Source organism: Carcharodon carcharias, chromosome 1, assembly GCF_017639515.1.
Source record: "Carcharodon carcharias isolate sCarCar2 chromosome 1, sCarCar2.pri, whole genome shotgun sequence".
Classification (NCBI taxonomy): domain Eukaryota; kingdom Metazoa; phylum Chordata; class Chondrichthyes; order Lamniformes; family Lamnidae; genus Carcharodon; species Carcharodon carcharias.
The window spans coordinates 138736335-138759782 of record NC_054467.1 but is presented as its reverse complement, the minus strand read 5'-3'; the positions used below and the strand labels follow the sequence as shown (position 1 = coordinate 138759782).

At 40.8% G+C, this 23448-nt stretch overlaps 1 protein-coding gene across 5 annotated transcripts in view; it reads left to right on the top strand.

Moving 5' to 3' along the window:
* pds5a (PDS5 cohesin associated factor A) overlaps nt 1–23448 on the top strand; it is a 249026-nt gene that overhangs the window by 58609 nt on the left and 166969 nt on the right. For all 5 annotated transcript variants that reach the window (XM_041184444.1, XM_041184428.1, XM_041184436.1 and 2 more), the window contains 4 exons: nt 4861–4947; nt 10245–10342; nt 11788–11914; nt 22328–22408. In XM_041184444.1, the coding sequence (XP_041040378.1) occupies nt 4861–4947; nt 10245–10342; nt 11788–11914; nt 22328–22408 (393 nt within the window). The remainder of the gene's footprint in view (nt 1–4860; nt 4948–10244; nt 10343–11787; nt 11915–22327; nt 22409–23448) is intronic.

Here is a 23448-nt window from a genome sequence, read left to right as displayed (position 1 = left end):
GTCCCTGGCTCTGTTCCGTAGCTTTACAATTTTTTTTTTACCCATCAGATATTTATCCCATATCCTTTTAAAAGTTTCTTGTTGAATCTGCTTCCAAGTGCAGGAGGAATAAACACACATACAGAAGATAAAGTTACTATGTGACCGCATCACCAATTAAAGATGTTAGTGAGAATGAAATAGGAGTCACTGAAAACCAGAAAGTAGCCCTCGAAAAGGCCAAAAAGAGCCCTTGGAGAAAAATATATTTTGACCACTGATCTCAAACCAGCTGAGCATTTCCAGCATTTTTTGTTTTTATTCCGAATTATAATATGTCGTAATCTCTCACATGGAGAAATTCTCTCAGAATTCCTAAATAGCAGTGTCCATGTTTAACTGCAGTACATGATACCTGATGTCTTGATAGCAGATGTATTGACATTTATGCAGTGGCAACTCTTGCCCTAATTTTGTACTGTTTGTTATATCACGCAGTGTGTGGGTGATGCAAAATGAGGAAGGCTGTTTGAGTTATCTGCAGCCTCAATGCTATGCTTCCATACATTCATTTGCACAGGCCGTTTGTGGGTACATTTTGGGGAAGAGGAAAGTTCATTTAAGTGCTGGGCTTTTGAGTGTTAACAGCATAAAGGATTTGGAGACTATATTCTATTAAATACTTGAATGGAAAAACTTGTAGGACTACGGGAAAAGAACAGGGGAATGGGACTAGGTGGATAGCTCTTTCAAAGAGCCTGTACAAGCCCGATGGGCTGAATGGCATCTTTTGAGCTGTATTGTTAGGTTAGGGCACATAATTAAAAGAAACATATCTGCAACATGATATTTTCATGTAGCTTTGTTATTTTGTTACTCCAAAACTTATCAAGATGAGTCATTCTGTGGTTTGTAGAGGGTGAATTTTACTCAGAAGACTTACGTTTCATAAGTACCTATTTCCCCCCAGATTCTGAACATTAGGTTTTTATCTCTAATGCAACGATAAATCAGCCACATGATAACTGTGTTGACTTTGGCTTTCTACAAACAATTGTGGTAATTAAAATGAGTTGAAATCTGGCTCTGTTGATGACTGATTCAGGAGGTTGGAATCCAAACCTTATAATGCGCTTCCATAGATACCACATTACATGGAAACAATGATTCAAATTTTCCAACCCAATTTGATACTCAACACAAACCTCCTCATGCTCCATACTTCACCCTGCTATTCTATTTCCCCCCTTCTTGATACGTGTTCAGACAGAGTCACAGGCACTTGTTAAATGCATCGATGATGTATGTGTCAGCACTCCATGTGGCACCATGTTCCACATACCCCACTCTGTTCCACATTGCTCTTATGTTCTTGATTTCATCTTCTGGTTATCGTACATTTATGCCTCTTTTTCCTTGCCTCAGTCTGCCTCCACATTTACCATATTGAACCCTTACATAACTTGAGAGATTGCTTGCAGGTTTACTATTAGCCTTTTCTTTTGTGAAGAAAAGAACTCCAGATGGTTCAATATTATTGATAGTCACATCCTCAATTCTGATAAAATTCATAATACATTTGTGTGGACAAATATCCAGAGCTTCAGTATGGGGGCAAAACCTGCACACAATACTCCAAATATGACTTAACCTAGATCTGCTTTTTATTCCTGCTTGATTTGTGGACAATGCCGTTGAGACTGATTGTCCATCCCTAGTTGCCCTACTACAGTCCATGTTGTATTCCTTATGCTTTGATACACTTCATTGGCAGGGGGCAGCTAAGCGTCAACTATATTGATGTGAGACTGGAGCCACCTATAGGATAGACCCGGTAAGGATGGCATGTTGCCTTCCTTGAAGGACATTTGTTGGGTTTTTTGCAAAAAATCTGACAATTTCAGATTCCTTAAAACTATATTCAGATTCTCAAATTGCCAAGATGGGATTAGAATTCAAATTATCCGGAGTAGTAGACTTGTAATATAACCACTACATAACCGTATTCATAAAAGTAAGGGCAGTATGATGGTTGATTGGGACTTGATTTGGGTCAGCAGATGAGCAGTAGAGTTTTTATTTGTTTATGGGCTGTGCGTGTTGCTGGCACTGCCAGCATTTATTGCATGACCCTAATCGCCCTTGAGAAGGTAGTGGTGAAGTGCTGCCTTGAACCTATGTAGCCATGATGGTGTAGGCATATGCAGAGTGCTATGAAGTAGGAAGTTCAAGGTCTATGACCCAGCAACAATGAAGAAATGGCAATATATTTGTAAGTCAGGATGTTGTGTGACTTGGAGGGGAAGTAGCAGGTGATGGTATTCCCATGTGTCTGGTGCCCTTATCCTTCTAGGTGGTAGAGGTCACAAGTTTGGGAGGTGTTGTTGAAAAAGCCTTGATGAGTTGCTGCAGTGCATCTTGTAGATGGGAATGCACAGCATTCATGGTGTGCCAGTGCGGGAGGGAGTGAATGTTTGGCATGGCAGATTTTTTTTATTCACAGCATGTGGGAGGGACTGTCTAAGCCAGCATTTATTGATCATCCCTAATTGCCCTCAAGACAACTGCTCGACCATTTTACAAGGAGTTCTCAGAGTCAACCACATTGCTGTGGGTTTGGAGTCACATTTAGGTTAGTCTGGATAAGGACAACAGACTTCTTTCCCAAAAGATCACTACTGAATCATATGAATTTTTATGACAATTCAGTTGTTTCATAGTCAGCATTTCTGATATTGGCTTTTTAGCTCAGATTGATTTAACTTCCTCAGTCATTGTCGTGGGATATGAACTCTGCTGATGGAGCAGAGATGGATTCTTAGTCTCTGCTGGTGGAATAGGAAGGATTCCTGAGCTGTCCTGATGGGATGTCCTCTCCCAGTGGGATAAATCTTTCTGTCCCTGTTCCCCTGCCTGGGTTGTTTGCCCGTGCCAATCTGGGCTCTCCCTGTAGTAACTCCGGCCAAGCCAGGCTTGCTGGCTTCCCGGACCCTTGTCCTCTAAGGACCAGTAAAGTTATTGGGACTCCAGACCTGATCCCGGACAGCGAACCTGGCATTCTCTCCACATCCTCTCTGTGTCCGTGCTGCTGCCAGCCAGCAGCATGTTGCTGGGGTGAGGTAGAGGCCGAGAGCTGGTAGCTTTTCTGCCATTTCCCACTTTGCACTACCGAGTGAACAGACAGCAAATCAGTGTGGCTGACCAGAAGGAGCAGCCAGAGTCAGCCAGCTCACACCCAGAGTCAGTTACCTCGCAGCTTAATTTAAAAATTATAGATCAAGAATGTAATCCATCCATATTTCCAAAGTTATTATGGGAAAAATATTTTCTTTTAGTGTGTTTTCATTTTGCACACAATTCTTAGGGCATATATTAGGCCTGCTAAATGAGGGATAGCTGTATGGTGGTCTGTTTTGTTCTTCATATTGTGGCCACTTTTATGTACTCAATGTAGATTAGATAACTGCTTTGCTGAACATCTCTGTCCATTAATGCAATCCTGATCGCTATAATTTACCACTTGAAATTTCCCTCCCATTGTCCAACCTTTGTCTTCGGCCTCCTGCCCTGTTCTCTTCAACAACAGTCAGGAACAGTGTCTAATAATAACCCTGGGTATTTCCCCCATTTTTTTTTTTAACAGCAGGATAATTATTGCTTTTGTGGTGTATGTGACTTGCGCCGGGAGGTGAGGGTTTTATGTTTTGAATATAGATAGTTTGCCAGAGCATAGTTTGGAGTGCCTACTTTATTATTTTCTGTTTAGGATATGGAAGTCTGTGTGCATTCAGCAGATCTCTTTATTTCATTTCAGATCTGCATTTGGGTGGATTATTTCTTACTCTCATTTTCTTTTTCCTTGTGTGAATCATTGCCATGCCATTTTTTGTTTACTGTCTTAGCTGTTTGACTTTTTAAATTCTTCTCTTTCTGTTGCCTTGCTGAAATAATTTTTTGACATATAAAAGTGTTCTGCTTTTTTATTAAGCAGTTTGCAAGTTGTTCAATCTGTTGATTTCTCCAATTGGGAGTGTCTTGCTTATGGGATTTGTTTTTGATTTGGGTGAGCACCTCTAACCAAAAAAGTAACCTGCCTTTTTTGGGAGACTGATTGGGCTGCTGTATATTTCCATTGTTTGCAGTTTTGTCTCCATATTTAATTATATTTTCATGATGTCTGCTTTCAGTTCTCTTAATGCCAGTTATCATGCTTAGCTGAAGATGTGGATAGGAGATTTGATGCCACCATGTCAATTCAACTATAGGGGGGGAAAATTAGGGTGGCTTCTCTTATTTCCCTGTGGCAAAGTCGTTTGTCTGTTTAATTTTCTTCATTGCATGACTGATATCAGAAAATGTGGACAAGAAGCTATGTTGCATCGCACTGTTGATAAGCATGCGATGTTTCACTCTGCTGCCTGAGAAACCATAGCTTTAAAGTATGAGATGTAATTTTTTGTTATTGTTTACTTTGTTCCCGTGGTTACACATTGACATTATTTTGGGACTTCTTTAGCCCCATAATAAAATGGAACCATCTTTGTGCAGTAGTAATATGAAACTGCATGACCCAGCAAATTTGCTCCTGGAACAAGCAGAGCCTTGCCATTAGTGGCCTTTTTATTTCTAAGTGCCTCCCATTTGTACTTATTTTTAACAACATGATTTTGCATTGCAGTATTTATTACAAAAGTTTGTGCAATTTATAGCTCACTATTTTGACATTTTAGTTTGGATTTCTAAAAGTCTAGATTTTATGCAGATATTACACCATAAATGCAACTTTCAGAGTGCTGCAAATTTTACCATGGATCTTTCAGGAATATTTTAAACTGCTTTTGCAAAATTTGTTAAATTATGCTTTTTTTTTTGTGTGGACAGGACATTTTCATGTTCATTACACGGCAGCTGAAAGGATTGGAAGATACCAAAAGTCCGCAGTTTAATAGATACTTTTATTTATTAGAGGTAAGCTACTTCAAACTGTGTTAACATTAATCAAGCATATATATCACACTTGAAAACAATTCACTGGTCACACAGTAAGAATTCTATTCTGAATGTAAATTCTAATTTTTTAAAATAGTAGCTGTAACTAAGTTGAAAGTGAGCTCTATGACAGAAATCAGCGAAAATTCAAAAGGCCCCTCATATTCCATAGCTAATGGAATTCATGTGACTGTCTTTCTGGAACCCCTTCATAGCATTGGAGAAGTTCAAGTATACAATCTAGAACGAATGTTTGAGAGAGGACATCATTTATGAAAATCCTGAATATCACTTAAAAGTAAGTCTGGGAAGCATGACCAGAGGACACACATTTAGATATAGTGAAATATGTACTTAAAGTTGACATCAGGGAGAAGCGTTCTAAGGGCATTATAAACATTTCAAAGAAGCTACCAGGTGATTGTGAGGAAAAAACATTAAGACATCCAAAATGTAGCTGGTTACTGAGATGGGGGAGTTGGGGATCTTTAGGAATAAGTTTTCGTGGATCAAAATGCCTCTTTATACCCAATAAGCAGAAAAGACTTCTGTAGAGTTTTGACCCAGATAAATTAGTCTTGCTGAAAACAGGTGTTTGAACTGTTTGTGTATCTGATCTTGAAAACTAGAAGCAATACATGTGACCCAACGTAATTTCTGAATTAAAACTGAGCTGCAAATCTGAAATAAAAGAGCATTCTGGAAATATTAGGACAGGTCAGGCAACAATTGAGAGAGAAGCAGAGATAATGTTTCAGATTGATTTTTCATCAGTATGTCAGATTTTAATTTAATAGAATTTAATACCATTGCATTGTGTATATGGAATAATAACACTAATTATGAGGTTTTATGGAAGCATTTATAAAGTCGTTGGAGGCTCTATTGCATTCAAACAAGAACAAATCCAGGAAAAATGCTCATAGTAATTTGCAAATCTCTTTTTGACCATCTGAAGGAATAGAGGTACTTTTTTTCCCTTGTAATCAATAAAGATTGTCAAAACAGACTCTCAGGCATATCTACTCATGTTAATTATATGTTAAATCTCATCATAAAACTCATTGGTTACATTTTCTTCATAGATACATTCCTACATTGAGCAGTATATGCAAGTGACACACCATTAAATTCTACATATGAACATGGAGCAGGAGTGGGCTACTCAGCTCCTCAAACCTGCTCCGCCATTCAATAAGATCATGACTGATCTGATAGCCTTCCGCCTACCCCCGATAACCTTTCACCCCCTTGTTAATCAAGAATCTATCTTGCTCGGCCTTAAAAATATTCAAAGACCATGCTTACACTGCCATTTGAGGAAGGGAGTTCCAAAGGCACTCTACCCCCTGAGGGAAAAGAATTTCTCTTCATCTCTGTCTTAAATGAGCAACTCCTTATTTTTAAACTGTGACCCCTAGTTCTAGATTCTTCCACAAGAGGAAACATCCTCTCCACATCCACCCTGTCAAGACCCCTCAGGATCTTTTATGTTTCAATCAGGCAGCCTCTTACTTTTCCAAACTCCAGCGGATACAAGTCTAGCCTGTCCAACCTTTCCTCCTAAGACAACCCGCCTAAGTTTTTTATTCATCTTTCTGTTCTGTGAAAATAAACAAACCACTCATTTTAACAGGATTCCAATTTTCTTCTTAATTGTCAGCTGTGGCTCAGTTGGTTGCACTTTTGCCTCTGAGTCACAAGGTTCCACATTCAAGCCCCACTTCAGGGATTGAGCATAAAAATCAAGGTTGACGCTCCGGTGCATTCTAAAAGAATGCTGCACTGTAAGAGGTGCCGTTTCTCAAATGAAATGTTAAGCCAATGCCCCATCTGCCTGCTCAGGTGGATGTAAAAGATACGATGGCACGATTTTGAAGACGAGTAGGAAAGTTATTCCTGGTGTTCTGGCCAATATTTATCCCTCAATCAATATCACAAAAACAGATTGTCTGGTTATTATCACATTGCTGTTTTGTGGGAGTTTGCTGCCAGCAAATTGGCTGTCAGATTTCCTACATTGCACCACATTACAGTGGTGAGCAATTCAAAAGTACTTCATTGGCAGCAAAGTGATTGCTGCCACCTGGAAGGACAAAGACAGCAGATGCATGGGACCATTACCTGCAAATTCCATCCCCCAAGCCCCACACCGTCCTGATTGGAACTAAATTGCCATTCCTACAGTGTCACTGGGTCAAAAACCTGGAACACCCGACCTAACAGCAGTGTGGGTGTACTTACAACACCTTTACCACCTTGAGGGCAACTGGGGTTGAGCAACAAATGCTGTCTTCACCAGTGATTCTCCCACTCCATGAAAAAAAGTGCTTTGAGACTTAAAAAATGAAAAATGAGTGCAGTTCTTTTTCATTATAGCCTCACCTCCATCTGTCTCTAATAAGCACGCAATCTAATTTACTGCTCTCTTTTTTAATAATAAAACTTTTGCGATCAGCTTGATATCCCTTGGAGTGTTTTTCTATGTTTTCTATGCACCTTATTGTACTTTGCTTTTTATTGCTGTCCCAGTCTGCTGGATTTTCATTCTTGCATTTGTGTAAGCATTTCCTTTGAGCGCGACTTATTTGTTAATCATGGTTTCATCTCTGCATAAATGTAGCTATTGCATTGTACAGGTATTTCCCAGCTTTGGATTGCCCAAATACTTCCCACTTATTGCCACTTTCACAAGCAACAGTGCAGCCTTGTTTACTTTTGTCAGTTTATTTCTCAACTCTTTGAAGTTTGCTATACTTACCATGAACTCATAGATACCTGAAAATTCATGGCACGGAAGAAGGCCAGTGTGTCCATGTCGGTTGGCAAGTATCCATGCAGCCTAATCACACCTTGCAGTTCTTGATCTGCACCTTTTGTAGGTGACAGCACTTCAAGTGCACATCCAAGTACTTTTTAAATGTTATGAGAGTTTCTGCCTCTACCATAAGAACATAAGGAATAGGAACAGGAGTAGACCATTCAGCCCTTCGAGCCTGCTCTGCCATTCAATACGATCATGGCTGATCCTCTATCTCAATGCCATATTCCCGCTTTCCCTCCATACCCCTCAATGCTCCTTATATCCAAAAATTTATCAATTCCTTTCTTGAATATGCTCAGTGGTCCGGCCTCCACAGCCTTCTGTGGTAGAGAATTCCACAGATTGACCACCCTCTGAGTGAAGAAATTTTTCCTCATCTTAGTCCTCAATGGCTTGCCCTGTATCCTGAGACTGTGGCAACCTGGTTCTAGACTCCCCAGCCAGGGGAAACATCCTACCTGCATCTAACCTGTCTAGCTCTGTTAGAATTTTATGTATTTCAATCAGATCCCCTCTCATTCTCCTAAACTGTAGTGACTACAGACCCAATCGAACCAACCTCTCCTCATATGACAGTCCTGCCATTCCCAGTATCAGCCTAGTGAACTTTTGCTGCACGCTCTCTATGGCAAGTATATCCTTTCTTAAGTAGGGAGACCAAACGTGCACGCAATACTCCAGGTGCGGTCTCACCAAGGCCCTGTATAACTGCAGTAAGACATCTCTACTTCTGAACTCAAATCCTCTTGCAATGAATGCTAACATACCATTTGCCTTCCTAATTGTTTGCTGCAGCTGCCTGGTGTACAAGGACACCCCGATCCCTTTGTACGTCCACATTTCCCAATATACCATCATTTAAATAATACCCTGCCTTTGTTTTTCACGCCAAAGCATATAACTTCACATTTATCCACATTATACTGCATCTTGTTTGCCCCCACACAGAACTTGTCTAAATTGCCCTGAAGTCTCCTTGCTGCATCCTCACAACGCCGCCCAGTTTTGTGTCGTCAGGAAACTTGAAAATATTACATTTGGTTCTCTTATCCAAGTCATTCATATATATCGTGAATAGCTGGGGCCCAAGCACTGATCCCTGCAGTATACCACTAATCACTGCCTGCCACCCGGAGAAAGAACCATTTGTTCCCACACTGTTTCCGATCTGTCAACCAATTCTCAATACATGCCAGTATATTACCCCCATTGCCATGTGCTTTAACTTTGCCCATGAGCCTCTTACATGGGACCTTATCAAAAGCCGTCTTGAAATCCAAATACATCACATCCACTGGTTCTCCCTTATCTATTCTACTAGTTACACCCTCAAAAAAAACTCCAGTAGATTAGTTAAGCATGATTTCCCTTTCATAAACCCATGCTGACTTTGTCTAATCCGTTAATGCTTTCCAAGTGTTCTGCCACCATGTCTTTTGTAATAAACTCTCGCATTTTCCCCACTGTCCCTCAGAATTTTTTGCCAATAATTTTCCCTCTACCAAAGTTTGGCTGGTGAGCCTCTAATTACTCACTCTATCCCATTTTAAACAATGGTACAACATTGGCTGTCCTCCAGTTGTCCAATGCCATATTCAGTAACTGGAGAGAATTGGAAAATGACAATTAGAGCCTTCGTGTATCTTCTTTTGCTTCCCTTAACAGCCAAGGTACGTTTTATCTGGGCCTGGACATCCATCCACTCTGCAAGGTTATGGACCCCTTAATGCACCTCTCTCATTATAATTTACTTTAATATTCCACACTCCTCGCTGATTGCAGTATCTATATGGTCCCTCTGTTATGTGAAAGAACCATACCAACATCCTCTCCCTCCCCACACAGGTTACCCTTATGGTTCTTAAGAGGCTCCACTCTTTCTTTAGTTATCCTATGCTCTTTATGTATTTATCAAAATTTTTTTTTTATTGCCAATAGTTTTATTAAATTTCAGATTTTTGTTCAAGGATCAGCCAATGCTTTAGTTCACTTCTGTTCCGGTGAAGTTTGATGGATTGGAATCATACAATTCCCAATAACTATAGTTTTTGGGCACTTTGCTCTAGAATTATTCCCATCTCTTAAGCCGCTTCCATGTGACATTTCTTGGTTCATGTGGTTTTATCTACTAGTCTGCATTTAATTCATGAAAAAAAATTGAACACAATGGTATAGATTTGCCCACTGCTGCCCTGAATTTCAAATCTCAGCCATACTGAGTAACATACTGGGAGACTCATTTTTAAAATAGTGGATGATGTTGGTACTATGTTTGCATTACATACCCACTTAAAACTCTGAAGAGCACTAATATTTGTAGTTTATGCTGTTCAATTTGCAAATAATATTTTGACAATCTATTTTGAAGCTATGTATACTCCAGACACTGAATAATCTCTTTTAATTCTATACTTGATAATAGTGAACTTGCTAATGTTATTTTATTCCACAGAACCTGGCGTGGGTGAAGTCGTATAACATTTGTTTTGAGCTTGAAGATTGTAATGAGATTTTTATACAGCTGTTCAGGACCCTCTTCTCAGTCATTAAGTAAGAGTTTTAAGTGTATCAAGTGTTTCTTCATATTTCCTTTTGAAAATCAAATAAAAGCAGGAGCAAATTATTAGCTTTCTTTTGCTTGTGGCTGTATTAAGGGTGAACTCTGGATATGTGTTGGGCACATAACTTTTGTATAATGCGACAAATATCAGCCCACCCAGATAAAAATTGGATTCGGCTTTTTTTTTTTTGGCCCATAATCGATGCTTAGATTTCTGTTGTCCTCAAGCTCAGTCCAGGCTCTCTCAGGGCAGACTGAGAATCAAAGTTGGCACCTTCTGACTTGTCTGGCTTTGCTGTTCATTGGACAAATTTATTGGTTCATTGGGGCTGAGCCATTTTTTTTATTCATTCGTGGGAAGTGGGCTTAGCTGGCTGGGCCAGCATTTATTGCCCATCCCCAGCTGCCCTTGAGAAGGCAGTGGTGAGCTGCCTTCTTGAACTGCTGCAATCCATGTGGTGTAGGTACAGCCATAGTGCTGATATTTTAGCAAGTGTATTTGTACGGTGAATGCTGAAATTCCAATACCATTTTTAAATTGCCTTTCATCTCACACATTGATTTTTCAATTTCCTTCCATGTAATCATGATAACTTGAAATACCAATTTCCTGAATTTAACGGAAGCATTTAAATCGTTCTTCCCCTTGAATACTGTGACATGATGTGTGTTGTAATCACATTGAATCGCTCACTTTTCTGATTTGCTATAAAACAGTCATGCCATTTATTCAGTTATTTTTCAAATATTCAGTCTAAATGAACCTTAGTGACTGAAGAATTATTTTCCCCTCCATTTTAATGGCTTCCATTAAATATTTCATGTGTGTTTAAAGGCAAAATAAAACTGAAAATTACTGAATAATGTGCTTTTTGGCAGTTTTGTTGTCTAGAGCTGATGTCAGAGTGCAAGTTGGAGTTGTCAATTATCCCTGCCTGGCACAATTGATGGTGCAGGTTTTGGTTTAGGTTACTATTTTCTCTAAAAGATAATTTCTCAACTTCTAAATAAGTTTTTCTGCTAATTGTAAGTCGGTGTTAAATCATTTAATCCATTAAGTGGATGTGCATATATACTTTTGATTTTTGTGTTAAAAGCATCAGGAAAGCGGATCAAATATTTATCTCCAGTGATAATATAATAGGAACCTGACCTGTTCCAATCAATTAACAAGGCTTACTCGTAAGATAACATGCCACTCAATGAAAACAAAAATGATGAATTTGTGCAACTTCTGAAATTTGTATTTAAAAAATGTCCGTATGTTCACTGAGGTTTTTTCAAATAATACTATCCCCAAACCTGACTGACTACAGGAGACAGTGTCTGCTATCATACAATGCACTATTACCCCTATTTGCAGAATGAGGAATTCCACTTGAACTGTAGAGATAGTTCTGCAGTCAGTAACCATTTGAATATATTTTTATCTCAGCAACAGCCACAATCAGAAGGTTCAGATGCACATGTTGGATTTGATGAGTTCTATCATCATGGAAGGAGATGGAGTAACTCAGGACCTACTGGACTCCATTCTTATCAACCTTATTCCTGCACATAAGGTACTTGTTCTTGAAGAGAGTATTTTGATCATAAATCAAGTTATTTCAAAAAACTAGAAATAAACATCTAAGCAGTGTTTAAAGTAGCAGTTGCCCTCCTTGATGTTTCCCAGCAATTTTACCTGTACATCATCTTTGTGTCTCCTAACACTCACCAGATTCTTTTGCTCTCTGTCTCCTAATGATTATGATGATTCTCAGAATCCCATATTCTCTCTTGTGCCCTTTCATTAACAGCACTTTTGGAAGACATTGAGAAGCTTTCAGGGTGTTTAAAGCACATTTTAAGAATAAACAAAGAATTTTTTAAAACAAAGTTGGATATTTGTGAAACCATTTTTAGAATCATAGAAATGACAATGCAGATGAAGACCACTTGACCATGTACTGTTAATTTAATTTTGTCTTTTGCTTTTATTGTTTATAATCCTAATAGCTCATATCTGTATGCGAGGTTTCATGCTGAACTACACCTTCAGCTTAATTATTATTGTGGTTTTAGTACTTATTTTAAAGAAACTTATTTTTTGTGATTACCAATGCCATCATGTTGGAATGCTTCGGGGTTTTTTGTATCTCGCTACTGTTCCACTGTGTTGCCCTAGAAACAGACCAGGTCACATTAGATCGTCTTTTATGTTTAATCAGAGCCACTTTTAGTTCGAAGATTTTTCATGAGAAACTAAGGTGATGCCCAGTGCTTATTTTGGAGGATGCCACCAAATTTAAAAACAGTAGATAATGGGTATATCAGAAAATAAAATTTAGATGATGCAAAGCTTGGATTATAAAAGAAATGATTACAAGAGAAAGGGTAGGCTGAGGAAGGTAATGCATTATACAGTTTTGAGGTTCTGAGAATTAAAAAGGCACAATAAACTTTGACCTCACATTGTGGATGCAGAGAGGAGGAACAATGTGTAAAAAGTGTCTTTGGAGCTTAGAAAAGGGGTAAGAGAAGAAATTCAGAGGAGCATTGGAGGAACAATGAAAGGCAAAAAAAATATTTTGACAAAGAGGGAGATTGGAGGTGCAAGAGTGATCAGGAATTACAAAACAGATTCTATATCCCAGCAGACCCATGGAGGAAAACAGTGGCATAGTGATAATGTCACTGGATGAGTAATCCAGAGGCCCAGGCTAATGCTCTGGGGACATGGGTTCAAATCCCACGATGGCAGCTGGTGGAATTTAAATTCAGTTAATAAATCTGGAATCGAAAGGTGACCATTGTCAATTGTTGTAAAAACCCACCTGGAAATCTACCATCCTTATCTGGTCTGGCCTACATGTGACTCCAGACCCACAGCAATGCATAAACAATGGTTTGTGGTCAACCACATCAGTAATATGGTTGACTCTTAACTGCCCTCTGAAATGTCCATTCAGTTCAAGGGCAGTTAGGGATGGGCAACAAGCACTGGCCTTACCAGCGACACCCACACACTATCGAAATAATTAAAAATGTTACCCCTCTTGAAACTTGTTTTTCCAAGTATTTGTTTCTGATTCTGTTTTGATTCTATTTGATTCCCAACTAATAGTTTACCAACAACTGAAACAAGACCACCTGACCAATTATTCTAGTTCTCTAGCACAGTTTCCTTGGCACTAAATTTTGGAAACTTATAGTTCGATCTTCTGTAAACAATCAAATCCCTATAATTTGCCAGCCTGGTGTTTGAGTAGCTTCTTCAGTACCATTTCTCTTTGAATAGTAACACCCTTTTTCTGCCTACCTTCATGTGGTTCCACAATCGCAATAAACACCTCTTGGCCATCTCTCACTCTGCTTCAAGTTTGCCTACTTCGTTTTTTACTGGCCTCCCCACCATAACTACCTCTCACCACTAATGTGTCTCTAGAAAGCCTTTTTATTGATGTTTGTATTTGAGTATTTTTTGGGTACTCAGCCTTTGTAATTTTCCGTTTTGTACCTTTCCTATAGTCATTTTTGTCATGGCTTTCATTTTTCTAATGTGCCTGTTAAGTGCCAAATGCTTTTAAAATAAAAAAAAAGGACCTTGCTCTGTTCACCCATGAAACCCCAGCCTACATTGCACTATTTTTTCTTTACTAGAGTACACCTGATTTGTTTCCTTTGTATCTGCTGTTTAAATAATGCAATTTTTTGAATGCTGGTTCTTTTTGGTATTTTTAGTTCCACAGAAAAAGGGAGGATTATGGCAGTTACTGAGGGCTCAAAACAGCGGAAGCCCTAGAGGAGTATAGAACGTGTAAGGGTGAACTTTAAGAGGAAATTAGGAGAGCAAAAAGGGGGCATGTAAAAACATTGGCAGGTCAAATAAAGGAAAATCCCAAGTTATTTTTACAAGTACATTAAGAGTAAGAGGATAACTAGGGAAAGAGTAGGGCCCACTAAGGACTGTAGTGTTAATTTGTTTGTGGAGCCAGAAGACGTAGGTAGGGTTCTAAATGAATACTTTGTGTCGGTGTTCACAAGTGAGAGGGATGATGTGGGTTTGGAAATCAGGCAGAAGGACTGTGATATAATTAAAAGAAATTAGCATAGAAAGGGAGGAGGTTCTAAGTGGTCTGGCAGGCTTAAAAGTAGATAAATCTCCAGGCCCAGATGAAATGTATCCCAGGCTGTTGAATGAGGCAAGGGAGGAGATAGGGGCACTGGCAATAATTTTTAATACTTCAATTTTCAAGAATTAATCTACACTTGGAGAGGCAGGGATTAATCAAGGACAGTCAACATGGTTTTGTTAAGGGGAGGTCATATCTGACCAATTTGATTGAATTTTTTGAAGAGGTGACCAGATGTGTTGTTGAGAGCAGTGCATTTGACGTAGTCTACTTGGACATCAAGGCTTTTGATAAGGTCCCGCATGGGAGACTGATAACGATAGTAAGAGCCCATGGGATCCAAGGCAATTTGGCAAATTGGATCCAGAATTGGCTGAGTGGCAGGAAGCAGAGAGTGATGGTCGAGGGGTGTTCTTGTGACTGGATGCCTGTGTCCATTGGGGTTCCGCAGGGATCGCTGTTGGGTCCCTTGCTGTTTTTGGTATATATAAATGATTTAGGCTTGAATGTAGGAGGACTGATCAGTAAGTTCGCGGCTCACACTAAAATTGGTGGGGTGGTAAATAGTGAGGAGGATAGCCTTAGCTGACAGCAGGATTTTGACGGGCTGGTCAGATGGGCTGATCAGTGGCAAATGGAATTTAATCCGGTAAGTGTGAGGTGATGCACTTGGGCAGGACAAACAAGGCATGGAAATACACGATGAATGGTAGGACCCTGGGAAGCACCGAGGATCAGAGGGACCTTGATGTGCATGTCCACCCGTCCCTTAAGGCAGCAGGACAGGTAGATAATGTGGTTAAGAAGGCAGACGGGATACTTGACTTTATTAGCCGAGGCATAAGAATATAAGAACAGGGAGGTTATGCTGGAACTGTATAAAACGCTGGTTAGGCCATAGCTAGAGTATTGCAGGCAGTTCTGGAATCCGCATTATAGGAAGGATGTGATTGCACTAGAGAGAGTGCAGAGGAGATTTACCAGGATGTTGCCTGGGCTGGAGAGTTTTAGTTATGAGGAGAGGTTGGATAGACTGGGGTTATTTTCCTTGGAGCAGAGGAGATTGAGGGGGGACATGATTGAGGTGTGTAAAATTATTAGGATCATAGATAAGGTAGGCAGGAAGGACTTTTCCCCTTGGTGGAGGGATCAATAACCAGGGGATTTAAGGTAAGTGGTAGAAGGTTTAGGGGGGGACGTGAGGAAGAACTTTTTCGCCCAGAGATTGGTGGGAATCCGAACTCACTGCCTGAAAGGGTGGTGAGGCAGAAACCCTCATAACATTTAAGAAGTATTTGGATGTGCACTTGGAATGCCATGGCATACAAGGCTATGAGCCCAGTGCTGGAAAATGGGATTAGAATAGTTAGGTGCTTGTTTGACCTGACGGGCCGAAGGGCCTTTTACTGTGCTGTAGACCTCTATGACTCTAACGCTTAATGTAGACAAGTTCCTTTTCATCTTAGTTCAATCTCATTTTTTCCTTTTAGTATCCATAGTCTTGAAGCTTTTCCTATTACATTGAACTGCATTGAATATAACGTTTCCAGGTTTTTTTTTGCTTCTGGAATGCTAGTTCATGTTGCTTCACTGCCCAGAACAGTGCTTCCTCCCTCTGTTGGAGGAGTTACATGTTGATTGAGAATACAGTTCCAAACATCTTTCCACCTTTTCCATCATAAACATTTTCCATATCTGAGTCTGTTTTTGGTTAATTAATATCTAGAAGTATAATTATTACTTTCCTTTAATTTGTCTATAAATTTCCTCCATTTCCACCCCGTTATTTGGTGGCACATGTATTCTGGAGATTGTGACTGACACCTTCATATTCTTCAATTCAGATGGATTCTGTTTACAAGATATTTCCCTCTTTCTTATTCATTATGAGACGTGAGCAACACTGGCAACGCCAAATCACCCCCCCATTGTCCTGGAAAAAGTGGTGGTGAACTGCTGCAGTCCTTGCGTATTATTGGCACTGCACTCATCCAGGCAATTGTAGAGTATTCCATCACGTCCCTGGCCTCGTGCCTTGAAAGTGGTGGGCCGACGTTGGACTCCCCATCAAATTCCCAGCTGCTGACCTGGTCTTATAGCCATCGTATTTATATGGCTGGTCCAATTCGGTTTCTGGTCAACAGTGGCCCTCAAGGAGTTGATGGGGTGGATTCAGCGATTGTAAAGCGATTGAATGTCTTTGGAAGATGGTTGGATTCTCTCTTGTTGGAGATTGTGATTTCCTCGCAGTTTTGTGGTGTGAGTATTACTTGCCATTTATCATCCCAAGCCAGAATGTTGTCCAGACCTTGCTGTATGTGGGAATGGACTGCTTCAGTATCTGAGTAGTTGCAAGTGATAGAGCACTGTGCAATCATTAGCTAACACCCCCACTTCTGACATGATGGAGAGAAGATCATTGATGAAAAACTGAAGATGGTTGGGTCAAGGACACTATCCTGAGGAATTCCTGCAGTGATGTCCCAGGACTGAGACGATTGAGCTCGATTGAGCTCGATTGACCACAGCCATCTTCCATTGTGCTAGGTATGACTTAAACCAACGTAGAGTTTTTCCCCCTAATTCCCACTGAATTCAATTTTGGTAGCGCTGCTTGATACCACACTCAGTCAAGGGCAGCAAATCTCACCTCATCTTGAGTTCAGCACTTTTGTCCATAGTTGAACCAAGGTTGTATCGAAGTCAGTAGCCAAGTGGGTGTTGCAGAGGCCAAACTGAGCTTCAGTGAGCAGCTTATTGCTGTTGTGAACCATGTATAATTAAGTTGACTTCTTGTGTTAAGAAAGGTAAAAATGGCTTCAGTTTCATTTAGGTTTTGTTTATGAACGTTGGCACCTGGGAGTCTGGGTTGTCACTGAAAGATTTCAGGTCTTTTAGGTTTAGAATTAAAAGAAGAGAAACCTGAGATAAAAACAAAAAACTGCGGATGCTGGAAATCCAACACAAAAACAGAATTACCTGGAAAAACTCAGCAGGTCTGGCAGCATCGGCAAAGAAGAAAATAGTTGACGTTTCGCGTCCTCACGATCCTTCAACAGAACTGAGTGAATCTTAGGAAAAGGGTGAAATATAAGCTGGTTTAAGGTTGGGGTGGGGGGTTGGTGTGTGGTGTGGTTGTAGGGACAGGCAAGCAGTGATAGGAGCAGATAATCAAAAGATGTCACAGACAAAAGAATAAAAGAACACAGGTGTTGAAGGTAGTGAAATTATCTAAATGAATGTGCTAATTAAGAATGGTTGGTAGGGCACTCAAGGTACAGCTCTAGTGGGGCTTGGCCTGAATAGCCAAGTGGTTATGGTACTGGGTTTGTAAACCCAAGATCAAGAGTTCAAATCTCAATGGCAAAAACTATGAAACTATGTAACTTCATCTGAAACAGATGGAAACGGGTTTGTACTTGAAAGAGTTACAGCTCTAGTGGGGGTGGGGTGGAAAGACTAGCAGGGCATAAAAGATTTAAAAATAATGGAAATAGGTGGGAAAAGAAAAATCTATATAAATTATTGGAAAAAACAAAAGGAAGGGGGAAGAAACAGAAATGGGGTGGGGGTGGGGGTGGAGGAGGGAGTTCAAGATCTAAAGTTGTTGAACTCAATATTCAGTCCGAAAGGCTGTTAAGTGCCTAGTCGGAAGATGAGGTGCTGTTCCTCCAGTTTGCGTTGGGCTTCACTGGAACAATGCAGCAAGCCAAGGGCAGACATGTGGGCCAGAGAGCAGGTGGAGTGTTAAAATGGCAAGCAACAGGGAGGTTCGGGTCATTCTTGCGGACAGACCGCAGGTGTTCTGCAAAGCGGTCGCCCAGTTTACGTTTGGTCTCTCCAATGTAGAGGAGACCACATTGGGAGCAACGAATGCAGTAGACTAAGTTGGGGGAAATGCAAGTGAAATGCTGCTTCACTTGAAAGGAGTGTTTGGGCCCTTGGACGGTGAGGAGAGAGGAAGTGAAGGGGCAGGTGTTGCATCTTTTGCGTGGGCATGGGGAGGTGCCATAGGTAGGGGTGGTCCAATAATTTATATAGATTTTTCTTTTCCCACCTATTTCCATTATTTTTAAATCTTTTATGCCCTGCTAGCCTTTTCACCCCACCCCCACTAGAGCTGTACCTTGAGTGCCCTACCGTCCATTCTTAATTAGCACATTCGTTTAGATAATTTCACTACCCTCAACACCTCTGTGTTCTTTTGTCTGTGACATCTTTTGATTATCTGCTCCTATCACTGCTTGCTTGTCCCTACAACCACCTCCCCCCCGCCCCGCCACCTTAAACCAGCTTATATTTCACCCCTTTCCTAAGATTCACTCAGTTCTGTTGAAGGGTCGTGAGGACTCGAAACGTCAACTCTTTTCTTCGCCAATGCTGCCAGACCTGCTGAGTTTTTCCAGAAGAGAAACCTGAAACTGGTGTATCAGTTGGTGAGAAACTCACCAAGACTCCTCAGCTTCCAAACCATGACTGCTGCAATCTAGAAGGACAAGGGTAGCAGATGCATGGGAACACTATCACCTGCATGTTCCTCTCCAAGCCACACACCATCCTGACTTGGAAATATATCACTGTACCTTCACTGTTGCTGGGTCAAAATCCTGGAACTCCGTCCCTAAAAGCACTGTGGATGTACCTTTTGCAGTGGTTCAACAAGGCAGCTCACCACCACCTTTTCAAGGGCAATTAGGGATGGGCAGTAGATGCTGGCTAGTCAGCAATGTCCACATTCCATGGTTGAATATAAAAAAACTTAGCTGAAATTCACTTAAGAATGAAAGAGTTGGGAAAAGATAAAGCAATAAAAAAGCTTGAACTTGATAAAGGGAAAACGAAATGATGCTGCTTGAAATTGAAAGAGAAATGAAAAGACTTGAAATAGAAAAGGAAAGAGCAAAAGAAACGGGAATGCGAAAGCTTGATCTTGACCCCTAGAGAGATAAGTTAGCAAAGGAGGAAAGAGATAAGATAAGAGACAGGGAATTTCAAACAAAGAACTTGGCATGAACTGCCTAGAGAAAAGCTTAGATTAAAGAAAGGAAGGAGAGATAGTGGTTTAGAGGATGACCCTGATTCCACTGAGGAATTTGATTCACCTAATGATCTTTGTTTAATGCCCAAGTTTGGATTGAGGATTGAGTTGAAAGATATTTCAGCTCATTTGAAAAGATAGCTGTGAAGTTGAAGTGGCCAAAAGATGCTTGGACCTTAATGTTACAAAGGAACAGGTAGATCAATGAATGTGTACACTAGTCTGTCAGAAGAGAAATCTGCAGATTATGAAGTAGTTCAGCGGGCATTATTAAATGCTTGCAAGCTTGTCCCTTAAGTATATCATTTGAAATTTTGGACTTCAAAGGAAAGACTGAATGAAACGTTTATAGAATTTGCTGGGGGAAAGAAATACTGTGGGACTGGTGGTTTTGATCACTGAAGTTAGAGAGAAATTTTGAGAATGTGAAGGTGGTGGTGCTGCTCCTGATATGCTCTTCTGCACTCTTCATTGAATCAAGGGTAGTCCCCTGGCTTGATGATAATGGTAGGATGAGGGATATGACAGCCATGAGATTATAGATTGTGGTTGAATACAATTCTGCTGCTGTTGATGGCTAAAATTACCTCTTGGATGCCCAGTTTTGAACTGCTAGGTCTGATCTGAGCCTATCTCGTTTAGAAGGTGATCGTGTCACACAACACAGTGACAGAGGATGGGATGGGACGATCTTGGATCTGCAGGCGGCAGAGGTTGAACATGTTCCTGCTTGTTCTTTAGTTTAGCTCCACTCCAACGGGGAGCTTGCTGAGGGTGAGATGTAGCATTGTGGCAAGGAAGATCGAGAAGAGCGTCTTTCTTTCGACACAGCTTTGTTTGACTCTGATCTGAACGTGGTTTGGGTCTGTGGTGGATCCGTTGGTCAGGATCATGGCTTGCATGTCATTGTGGAACATGCAGAGGATGGTGACAAACTTTTGGGGGCAGCCAAAAAAGAGGAGGATGCTCCATAACCTTTCGTGGCTGGGAGTGTTGAAGGCATTTGTGAGGTCCGAGTGTCATGTACAAGGATTGGTACTGTTCCCTGCATTTCTCTTGCAGTTGTCACGTGGTGAAGATCACATCCGTGGTGCCCCTTAATTGGCGGAGTCCGCATTGCAACTCTGGGAGGAGCTCTTAAGTCACAAGGAGAGGGCAATTGAGGATTCTTGTGATGACCTTCCCTGTGGCCAACAGGCAGGGAGACTTATCTAAGATTACTGCAGCCAGACTTGTCACCATTTTTGAAATCGGTCACGATTATGGCCATTGAGATCTTCTGGCATGCTCTCCTCCTCCCAGATAAGGGAGATGAGGCCAAGTATCCATGCCAATAGTGCTCTGCTGTGCTTTAGTGCTTTGACAGGGATTCCATCTACTCTTGATGCTTTGTTGTTCATAAATGTCGAATGGCCTTTTCTACCTCATGCCAGGTTGGGTTTGTGCTGAGATGGTGATGGGTCATATGCTGTGGGATGGAGTTGAGGACACTCGCACTGAAGACAGTCTTTGTTCAGAAGATCTTTCAAGTGCTCCTTCCAGCAGGCGCTGACTGCCTCCCTGTCCTTGATGAGCAGCTCTCTGTTCTTGGCCAGCAGTGGAGTGGGGCCTTGGGTGCTTGGATCCTAGGTGGTCTTGACTGTGCTAAAGAAACCTCTCACGTCATGGCTGTCGTCTAACTTTTTTCTTATATATATTAGTGGGTTCTGTTGACACCTTTTCAACCTTTTTTCCTCCTTATTCCCTAAACAGCAAATGCTCTGTTTCCTTTCAAATTCTGTTCTGGTCTGGCTATTCCCTCCCTCTATTAATTGATGTAATTATCTGGCATAATATTTATTTTTGTTCCCAGTTTTTAAGAGAATAGAAATGAGAAAAATTGTAATGTAAGCAGCTTGGGGAAAATAAAAACTGCATGTTGCATATTTGAAAGATCCTGAACTTGAGGTGATGGCCTGTTCTGAAGTGTTTTTGTATTAGGTGGCCTTGCATCGGTCCCAGAGGACGCAACTGGACTAAGTTCAATTCCCTGTAGATATTAAAGAATTGCTTTGAATTCAAGAACCATTATTTTTCTATCAACTTACAAACCGAAGCAAATGAAGACAGTTGATTCCTAACAGGATCTAATTTTGTGTGATGATTCTGTCCAAGCAAGGATCGCTATGACGCCTCATATAACATTTTAAATAGGACCTTGACAGCATTGTTGAGGGGAAGGTCCAAGATCTGCATTCTTCATTCCCCATTTTTCTTGCGTAATATGCAGCTGCCCTTTAATGGTTCATTGGAAAGCTTTAATTAACATCACCTCCTCTTGCAGCTCTCAGAACACATGAAATCCAGATTTTTGTCACCAACTGTGATCTGGAGTTCACCGTTGTAATATGCCATTGGGTCCACTTCTGTTTTGCCTCAATTTTCAGCAGGAATGAAAAAGCAATCAGCAGTGGCAACTCACCAACATACCCACAGGTCAGTACGACCCTGCCACAGCTCAGTTTGAGATCAGTTATCTCTGCATTCACCTGTCATCAACCAGGTATGTGAGACATAACTGCTTACTGGATACTGCACTGAGCAGTAGGGATAACTCTGCTTTGGACAGAGCCCTTGCCCCAAAGGCATGGAGTGGAAAACTGCATATTTGAAGGGTCTTTTGTAAAGGAAAATGCTGACACAACTTTTGCACTGCAGTCATTATCTTCAAAACCATTAATGGATTTATAATAATTGATGTTAAGACGTACTGATTTTTCAGACTATTGTGTATTCGCTATGATAAACCAGCACATATAGATGTTGCTAATTTTCTGTTTCAGAACATGAACAAGCAAGCTTATGATTTAGCTAAAGTACTCCTGAAGAGGACAGCTCAAACAATTGAACCATGTATTGCCAGTGTAAGTATCTGGATATTATTCTAATAAAAACAATTCTTCTTCCCACCAAGTCAAGTCTATGGCGTAAATCCGAAAATGCAGGAAAAGCTCAGGTCTGGCAGCATCTGTGGAGAGAGAAACAGAGTTAATGTTTGGAATACATATGACTCTTTTCAGAGCTAAAGAGAAGTAGAAGTGTGATGCGATGGATTTTATACTGTTTGAGAGGGTGGAGCAGGATAGGAAGTCAGTGGTAGGTGACAGCTAAGGAGAGATTGACAAAGATGTCATTGACTCAAGCCAAGTATTAATGGTAGTGTTAAAGAGTGAAGAAGTTGCTGATAGTGGTATAAAAGTAAGATAGAAGGTGTTAATAGCAGAACAAGGGCCAGTGATTTGTGAAAGCATAATATTGAAACAAGTGATAGATGGGGGGTGGTGGCTGGGGAAAAAGGATTTTAAAAATGAACAAATAAGAGAATAAAATTTAAAAATAAATAGATAAAAATTGGATTAAAAAGGTGGAAAGATGGACGAGAGTTCATGGTCTGAAGTTGTTGAACTCGATGTTAAGTCCAGAAGGCTGTAAAGTGCTTAAGTAGAAAATGAGGTGCTGTTCCTCCAGTTTGCATTGGGCTTCACTGGAACATTGCAGCAGGCCAAGAACGGACATGTGAGCATTAGAGCAAGATGGTGTGTAGAAATGGCAAGCGACAGGAAAGTGTGGGTCATGCTTGCGGACTGAGCGAAGGTGTTTCACAAAGCCTTTCACGGGATGTGGGTGTTGCTAGCTCGGTCTGCATTTGTTGCCCATCCTGAGTTGCCCTTGAGAAGGTGGTGGTGAGCTGCCTTCTTGAACTGCTGCGGTACATGTGGTGTAGGTACACTAACAATGCTGTTAGGAAGTGAGTTCCAGGATTTTGACCCAGTGAAAGTGAAGGAACAGTGATATAGTTCCAAATCAGGATGGTGTGTGATTTTGAGGGGAACTTGCAGGTCATGGTGTTTCCATGTGTTGCCCTTCTGCATGGTGGACGTCACTGGTTTAGTAGGTGCTGTTG